The 9,461-nt window shown below is 35.7% G+C and overlaps 1 protein-coding gene across 1 annotated transcript; it reads right to left on the bottom strand.

The window, feature by feature from the left end:
• Window positions 1-482: 482 nt before the first annotated feature.
• On the bottom strand, window positions 483-5,099 carry LOC142231101 (uncharacterized). Its single transcript, XM_075301719.1, has 2 exons — window positions 643-5,099; window positions 483-573 (listed from the first exon to the last, which is right to left on the bottom strand). Exons 1-2 carry the CDS (start codon window positions 5,097-5,099, stop codon window positions 483-485), a joined length of 4,548 nt encoding a protein of 1,515 aa, XP_075157834.1.
• Between the last annotated feature and the right edge of the window lie 4,362 nt (window positions 5,100-9,461).

The following is a 9,461-nucleotide window of genomic DNA, read 5'->3' on the forward strand; positions in this document are numbered from 1 at the left end:
GGGCATTGAAAGACTCTGCTTTCAAGATTTTACAAGAATTGCTAACTTGCGTATGGGACGACGCAAAAGTCCTTTCGCCGTTTGAACGTCCGCTACTCTTGTCTTTCCATCTTTGCCCGGATACGTAGCGACAACTCGCCCTGTAATCCATTTCATTGGAGGCAAATTATCTTCGTGAATTAACACCAATGTATTCGGTGGGAGATTTTCTGCTTCGGTGGGCCAACGGTTTCGTTGTATCATTTCATTTAAATATTCCGATGACCATATCTTCCAAAAATGTTGTTTGGATGCCAATATACGCTTCCATCTCTGTAAATGGCTAATATCTTTAAAATCAATAACTGGTTCTGGAATTGCATTTAATGGTCCTCCCACCAAGAAATGGCCGGGTGTTAATGCCTCATAATCATTAGGATCGTTCGATGATGGAGAAATTGGTCTGGAGTTCATAATTGCTTCGATTTCTACAAGAGACGTTGTCAGTTCTTCATAGCATTAGCCAAAGTTCGATACAGATGCCCTTTTGCCGATTTCACCGCGGCTTCCCAAATGCCACCAAAATGGGGAGCTCTAGGGGGAATAAAATTAAATCTTATGAATTTTTTTGTACAAAAATCAATAATTTCATTTTGGAACAACTTGTTTGCAAAAGTTGCTTGTAAATCCTTCAAATGATTGTTTTTGCCGATGAAATTTGTGGCATTGTCACAAAATATATCTGAGGGCACGCCTCGACGACCAATGAATCTTTTAAGGGCAGCAAAAAATGCTTCAGTCGAAAGATCCGTAACAGTTTCAATATGTACTGCCTTGGTAACAAAGCAAACAAAAATTGCTATGTATGTTTTGTATGGTTGCTTTCCCCTTATTCGTAAGTATGTGTTAATAGGTCCGCAAAAATCCACTCCACATCTCTCAAAAGGCCTAGCAGGTGTAACACGCTCCCTTGGCAGATCTCCCATGATTTGTTGTAGAAGTTTCGGCCTGTATCGAATGCAGCTGGGGCATGAATTAACAATTTTCCGCGCAATGCTTCGAGCACCTACTATCCAAAATGACTGCCGTATAAATGTTATTAGTGCTTTAGGGCCAGCATGATAGTTACTAACGTGTATGTGGTGTACCAGTACATTTACGAAGTTCGACCTTTTTGGTAACAGGAATGGGTGCTTACTGTCGTTTGGTATGGATGCATGCTGCAGTCGTCCACCGACCCGAATGAGGCGTACATTTCCGACGTTCTCTATAAATAAACCAAGTGTTCTTAACGAAGATTTTATGGTTTCTCCCTTATCAATGCAACGAAATTCATAAAAAAAATGTTGTTGTTGTAAATTCCAAACAATAACGTGTAGACCATGCTTTCGTTCTTCTACTGTAATTGGCCCGTAACTTTGAGGTTTCTCTTTTAAGCAAAATCGGCGTAGCCAGCAAACGACACGTAATATCTTTTCATATGAACTTATTCTCTCAAGAAGATCTATTATTGCATTCTCTATTTTTGTGCATGGCAATATAGTTTTTCGAATTGCGGATTCAATTTCTGTTCTGTTGTCGTTATATAGAAACGTTGCAGCTGGCCATTCAGTTTCAGATTTTGCAAGAAATTTAGGACCTGTAAACCAAGATGAATTTAATAGGTCCGATACTACACATCCGCGAGAAACTATGTCAGCAGGATTACTATTTGTAGGAACATGTCTCCATTTACAATTCGTTGTTAGTTCTTGGATTTCAGAGATCCGATTTCCTACGAATATGTTTAGGGTGGATGAATGCATTTGGAGCCATTGCAAAACCACAGATGAATCACTCCATAAAATTGTTGAAAAATTGTAAAATTGAAATTCGATAACAATTTTGTTGTACAACTTTGCCAGTAAATGAGCACTGCATAGCTCTAGCTGTGGTAAGGTCCTCTTCTTGGTTGGTGCTACGCGGCATTTAGCGGTTAAAAGATTAACATAAGTATTTCCATTCGTATCGACAACTCTGACGTACACACAACATCCATAAGCTCTTATGGAGGCGTCACAGAAGCCATGAAGTTGGACGCTAGATGGAGAACTTGCCAAAACATATCGAGGAATTTTTAGCAACCGAAGGTTTTCCAAATCGTTAACGAAGTTTTGAAATGAAATCGTAGCCTTTTGTGGCAATGGAGAATCCCAATCTATCTTTTGTATCCATAAATCTTGCAACAAGACTCTTTGTTGTATTAAAATGGGACATATGAGTCCTATCGGATCAAATATTGATGAACTTAGAGACAAAACTGATCTTTTAGTCACAGCGGCATATCTTTTCTTAGGCTGAAAAGAAAATAGCATTGAATCTTGGTTAGAATCCCACAGTATTCCAAGTGCACTATTAAGATTTGGCTCGTTTATGTTTATATTTTTCATCTCAAATGCTTCGGATTTTAACGACGGATGATTAGATTGCATCTTTGCCAATTCGAATCCAGTTTTTCGAAGAATAAACTTTACTTCATTTATATTACGGGAGAGCTTTTCATAGTCGTCAGCTCCTGCCAATAAATCGTCAACATAAAAGTTTGTTTTAATAATATGAGCTCCAACGGGAAACTCTTCTTTGTATTTATCAGCGACATAATGGAGTGCTCGTATAGCAAGAAATGGCGAAGAAGCCATGCCATATGTTATTGTATTTAATTGATAAATTCGAATCGGTTCATCTTCGTGTTCTCTCCATAATATTTGTTGGAATTTTCTATGTGACGGATGAACCATAATCATTCTATACTTTTTAATGATATCCGCTGTAAAGGCATACATATTTAAACGAAATCGTATAAGATGCAAAAATAATTCGTCTTGTATCGTGGGCCCTACGTGTAGTACATCGTTTAATGATATGCCTGAAGACGTCTTCGCCGACGCATCAAATACTACACGTAATTTTGTGCTGGTGCTAGAAGGTTTTACTACACAGTGATGAGGTATAAAAAACTGTTGTTGACTAAGATTGACATTTTCTACTAGTGTCATGTGACCAAGTTGTTCGTATTCCCTCATAAATGCTATATACTGCTCTTTTAATGCCACATCATGTGCTAAACGTTTCTCGAGATTTGTGAGCCTTTTCAGAGCGACGTTATAGGAAGATCCAAGAAGCGAAGTGCTTTCTTTAAATGGAAGCATTATTTGTATTCTACCATTATCTAATTGCTCTACATGTTTAAGAAATGACGATTCGCATGCTTCTTGCTCTTCAGTATATTTTTTTTGTGATTTATATTCCACCTGTTCCAGTGACCATAGAAACTCCATTTGCATGTGTAAGTTTTCATCAAAATTGTTTTCATTGCAAGTGTGTAAAACTGTACGAGAGCCATCATATTGTGTTATTGGCCTGTAGCTTCCTGAGATTACCCAACCAAAGCTAGTTTCTTGTAAAATGGGTAAACTAAGACCTAATTTAATTCGCCCTGGTCTTAAAACCTCAAAAAAGCTCTCTGCTCCTAATAATAGGTCAATTCTCTGAGATTGGTAAAAATGTTCGTCGGCCAAATCCATTGGAGTAGGTAAATTCCATCCACGTGTATTAATATCCAAAGTTGGTTGATAACCAGCTATACGATTCATAACTAACAAATCTATGACATATTCTTCTTCGTTGTAGCGCGAACGAACCGATGTGACTACTTCATACTTCATTTTGGACGATACACCACCAACTCCTACTATATCAATCATCTTCTTCCTCTTTGTTAAATTTAGTTGCCGTGCCAATGTTTCAGTAATAAGATTCACTTGGGAACCTGAGTCTAAGAGTGCACGGCACAATTGGAATTCTCCCGACCCATCACGAACAAGAACGACTGCCGTTGCCAGAATCACATTAGTTGATGGTTGAATATGAGTATTAACAGCCACAGATGGTGTTGTCCCCGACTGAGACGTGGAGGGTGCTTCTACGTTGCTCACGATTGTTGTCCGGTGTAAAGTGGTGTGATGGGTTTTGCGACATGTCTTGCAAGTCGCCTTAGATAAACATTTGGAGACTACATGACCCTCGCCTAGGCAATTAAGGCATAGACCAAGCTTTTTAACCGTATTTCGTCGTAAATCGTGATCCATTGCTATATATTTGGCACATGAACTAATCCAATGATCTAGGCATTTGCATAACGCACAACACTTTTGTTGAGTGTGTAAAGATAATCGAGTCTGTACTTTAGACCCATTCCGGCGATTATTATTGTTGTTGGAGGTTGTGATATAAGACTCTGTAGACTCCAAAAACTGACATCTTCGTTCCAGACTTTTACAAAAAGTATCCCATGAGGGCAGCTTATCAAAATCAAGATTTTCTTTCCATTTGATTCTAGTTTCTACATCAACCTTTGTCGATATCAAATGGATAAGCATTGCATGGCATATCTGCTCTTCGTTTCCTAATGACTTAAGCGAACTGTAAATAGCCGAAGCACTATCAACCAAACTACGCAATTTAACAGCTGATGGTTTTTGAACATCTGGGAGATCATAAAGGTTTGATATATGTTCAAGAAAAATTAACGTGGTATTATCGTAACGTTGTTCCAATCTATTCAACGCCTTTTTGTAATTGTCGCTTGTTATTTGGAATGCTCGAACAGTATCTAACGCCTGTCCCGATAAACAATGGATCAAATGATTGAACTTTTCTATTGGCGATAACGATGTATCATTATCGACGAATTGCTTAAATGAAGATATAAAATTCTTATACGCGGAATACTTTCCGTCAAACTTTGGTAAATCAAGTGTAGGCAACTTACTCGTAGCGGGAATTGGAATAGCAAATGATGATTCAAAACCACCTCTTTTGTAGTTATCACCAAGTAATTCGATAATCTTCATTTTTGTTTTTATACACAAATCCTCAAGATCCGCCCTTCCACTATCTTTTGGATTTTTATCCTCTATTTCGTTTTGAATGGTTAATATTTGCTTGAAGTATGCCTCCACTAGCCCGAGCCTACATTCCAATTCTGCTGCAGAGAGCGACTCAGAGACCAAATTTTTTATACGAGTGATATTAGCTTTGGCTGTTTGCCTCTGCTTCAGCAATACTTCCAAATCTGCCATAGTTAACTTCACAATAGTCTGCTCTCCGTTATGATCTAATGCAAGTGACACTGGAGAGAATCTACGGTTCTCTCCACGACGTGACAATTAAGAGTATACTCAAATTCTTATCTATTTAAGAGAATGCAGATTGATGTTTGGTTGATTACAATAACAAATATTATGGGCGACTAATGTGGAACAAAGACATTTGACGATGATTTGTCTACCGCAATTCTGAACAAGCTGTTAATCTTAATTTACCTTTCGTACGTGTATTTATCAAAAATGTGTCTTGTACAAAAAAAATGAATTTAGTTTTGCCAAACTGAACTGCTGCTACTAATTTTGTGTGTAAAATTCCAAACGTCTCGTCGAGAATACTTGAACCATGAATCCGTGATATCAGCAGTAACTCCACAATTGAATTTCAGCCAGATAATTAAAAATCGCTTCGAAATAAACTTTGGAATCGTGCCCCACGTTGGGCGCCAAAAAATGAACGATTTATGGATTTCCAAATGACTAAATTGAGTTGCTCAAGGGCGTAAGTAAAAAGTCGTGTCTTTTACTTCAAAGAAAATCAAACAATCAAATGTGTTTCGTTTATTGCTTCAAATTTATACCTGATCAAAAACTGAAACGGTAATTTTCTATGTTATTCATTACAAAATTCGTAAACAAATTCAAAATGAGTATGACAGAGATAACTAATAATGAGATGTGAAAATTATAGCAGTTCAATACAAATATAATGAATAATACTGGTTTACAGTAGTTCGATACTAGAAATTTTATGAATAACAAAATAAGAATATTATTGAAATATACAGCTACAATAATTGGATAAATCCAACAGTCACGAATTAAAGTCCTTTTCGCTCTAGGACGCATATTTAAGGAGATATGGGCAAAAGAAGTTTTTCATATAAAAATTTCAATTTTTTTAGGTTTTGGGTGGATTTTTCAATTTTTTGGGGGTGGTCACGAATTAAAGTCTTTTTCGCTCTAGGACGCATATTTAAGGAGATATGGGCAAAAGAAGTTTTTCATATAAAAATTTCAATTTTTTTAGGTTTTGGGTGGATTTTTCAATTTTTTGGGGGTGGTCACGAATTAAAGTCCTTTTCGCTCTAGGACGCATATTTAAGGAGATATGGGCAAAAGAAGTTTTTCATTTAAAATTTAAATTTTTTTAGGTTTTGGGTGGATTTTTCAATTTTTTGGGGGTGGTCACGAATTAAAGTCCTTTTCGCTCTAGGACGCATATTTAAGGAGATATGGGCAAAAGAAGTTTTTCATATAAAAACTTCAATTTTTTTAGGTTTTGGGTGGATTTTTCAATTTTTTTGGGGTGGTCACGAATTAAAGTCCTTTTCGCTCTAGGACGCATATTTAAGGAGATATGGGCAAAAGAAGTTTTTCATATAAAAATTTCAATTTTTTTAGGTTTTGGGTGGATTTTTCAATTTTGTGGGGGTGGTCACGAATTAAAGTCCTTTTCGCTCTAGGACGCATATTTAAGGAGATATGGGCACAAGAAATTTTTCATATAAAAAATTTCAATTTTTTTAGGTTTTGGGTGGATTTTTCAATTGTTTGAGGGTGGTCACGAATTAAAGTCCTTTTCGCTCTAGGACGCATATTTAAGGAGATATGGGCAAAAGAAGGTTTTCATATAAAAATTTCAATTTTTTTAGGTTTTGGGTGGATTTTTCAATTTTTTGGGGGTGGTCACGAATTAAAGTCCTTTTCGCTCTAGGACGCATATTTAAGGAGATATGGGCAAAAGAAGGTTTTCATATAAAAATTTAATTTTTTTTAGGTTTTGGGTGGATTTTTCAATTTTTTGGGGGTGGTCACGAATTAAAGTCCTTTTCGCTCTAGGACGCATATTTAAGGAGATGTGGGCAAAAGAAGTTTTTCATATAAAAATTTCAATTTTTTTAGGTTTTGGGTGGATTTTTCAATTTTTTGGGGTGGTCACGAATTAAAGTCCTTTTCGCCCTAGGACGCATATTTAAGGAGATATGGGCAAAAGAAAAATATAAAAATTTCAATTTTTTTAGGTTTTGGGTGGATTTTTCAATTTTTTGGGGGTGGTCACGAATTAAAGTCCTTTTCGCTCTAGGACGCATATTTAAGGAGATATGGGCAAAAGAAGTTTTTCATATAAAAATTTCAATTTTTTTAGGTTTTGGGTGGATTTTTCAATTTTTTGGGGGTGGTCACGAATTAAAGTCTTTTTCGCTCTAGGACGCATATTTAAGGAGATATGGGCAAAAGAAGTTTTTCATATAAAAATTTCAATTTTTTTAGGTTTTGGGTGGATTTTTCAACTTTTTGGGGGTGGTCACGAATTAAAGTCCTTTTCGCTCTAGGACGCATATTTAAGGAGATATGGGCAAAAGAAGTTTTTCATTTAAAATTTCAATTTTTTTAGGTTTTGGGTGGATTTTTCAATTTTTTGGGGGTGGTCACGAATTAAAGTCCTTTTCGCTCTAGGACGCATATTTAAGGAGATATGGGCAAAAGAAGTTGTTCATATAAAAACTTCAATTTTTTTAGGTTTTGGGTGGATTTTTCAATTTTTTTGGGGTGGTCACGAATTAAAGTCCTTTTCGCTCTAGGACGCATATTTAAGGAGATATGGGCAAAAGAAGTTTTTCATATAAAAATTTCAATTTTTTTAGGTTTTGGGTGGATTTTTCAATTTTGTGGGGGTGGTCACGAATTAAAGTCCTTTTCGCTCTAGGACGCATATTTAAGGAGATATGGGCACAAGAAATTTTTCATATAAAAAATTTCAATTTTTTTAGGTTTTGGGTGGATTTTTCAATTGTTTGAGGGTGGTCACGAATTAAAGTCCTTTTCGCTCTAGGACGCATATTTAAGGAGATATGGGCAAAAGAAGGTTTTCATATAAAAATTTCAATTTTTTTAGGTTTTGGGTGGATTTTTCAATTTTTTGGGGGTGGTCACGAATTAAAGTCCTTTTCGCTCTAGGACGCATATTTAAGGAGATATGGGCAAAAGAAAAATATAAAAATTTCAATTTTTTTAGGTTTTGGGTGGATTTTTCAATTTTTTGGGGGTGGTCACGAATTAAAGTCCTTTTCGCTCTAGGACGCATATTTAAGGAGATATGGGCAAAAGAAGTTTTTCATATAAAAATTTCAATTTTTTTAGGTTTTGGGTGGATTTTTCAATTTTTTGGGGGTGGTCACGAATTAAAGTCTTTTTCGCTCTAGGACGCATATTTAAGGAGATATGGGCAAAAGAAGTTTTTCATATAAAAATTTCAATTTTTTTAGGTTTTGGGTGGATTTTTCAATTTTTTGGGGGTGGTCACGAATTAAAGTCCTTTTCGCTCTAGGACGCATATTTAAGGAGATGTGGGCAAAAGAAGTTTTTCATATAAAAATTTCAATTTTTTTAGGTTTTGGGTGGATTTTTCAATTTTTTGGGGTGGTCACGAATTAAAGTCCTTTTCGCTCTAGGACGCATATTTAAGGAGATATGGGCAAAAGAAAAATATAAAAATTTCAATTTTTTTAGGTTTTGGGTGGATTTTTCAATTTTTTGGGGGTGGTCACGAATTAAAGTCCTTTTCGCTCTAGGACGCATATTTAAGGAGATATGGGCAAAAGAAGTTTTTCATATAAAAATTTCAATTTTTTTAGGTTTTGGGTGGATTTTTCAATTTTTTGGGGTGGTCACGAATTAAAGTCCTTTTCGCTCTAGGACGCTTAGTTTAGGAGATACGGGCAAAAGAAGTTTTTCATATAAAAATTTAAATTTTTTTTAGGTTTTGGGTGGATTTTTCAATATTTTGGGGTGGTCACGAATTAAAGTCAATTTTTTGGGGTGGTCACGAATTATAGTCCTTTTCGCTCTAGGACGCTTAGTTTAGGAGATATGGGCAAAAGAAGGTTTTCGTATAAAAATTTCAATTTTTTTAGGTTTTGGGTGGATTTTTCAATTTTTTGGGGGTGGTCACGAATTAAAGTCCTTTTCGCTCTAGGACGCATATTTAAGGAGATATGGGCAAAAGAAGTTTTTCATATAAAAATTTCAATTTTTTTAGGTTTTGGGTGGATTTTTCAATTTTTTGGGGGTGGTCACGAATTAAAGTCCTTTTCGCTCTAGGACGCATATTTAAGGAGATATGGGCACAAGAAATTTTTCATATAAAAAATTTCAATTTTTTTAGGTTTTGGTTGGATTTTTCAATTGTTTGAGGGTGGTCACGAATTAAAGTCCTTTTCGCTCTAGGACGCATATTTAAGGAGATATGGGCAAAAGAAGGTTTTCATATAAAAATTTCAATTTTTTTAGGTTTTGGGTGGATTTTTCAATTTTTTGGGAGTGGTCACGAATTAA

The sequence above is a fragment of the Haematobia irritans genome, chromosome 3 (genome assembly GCF_050003625.1).
Source record: "Haematobia irritans isolate KBUSLIRL chromosome 3, ASM5000362v1, whole genome shotgun sequence".
NCBI lineage: Eukaryota > Metazoa > Arthropoda > Insecta > Diptera > Muscidae > Haematobia > Haematobia irritans.

Bases quoted from the DNA above. Each gene is read 5' to 3' on its own strand.
- LOC142231101 (XM_075301719.1), bottom strand. From the start codon at position 5,099: ATGGCAGATTTGGAAGTATTGCTGAAGCAGAGGCAAACAGCCAAAGCT. The intron at 574-642 runs GTTGTTCCAAAA...TATTCCCCCTAG, and splicing joins CAAGCAACTTTTGCAAACAA to AGCTCCCCATTTTGGTGGCA.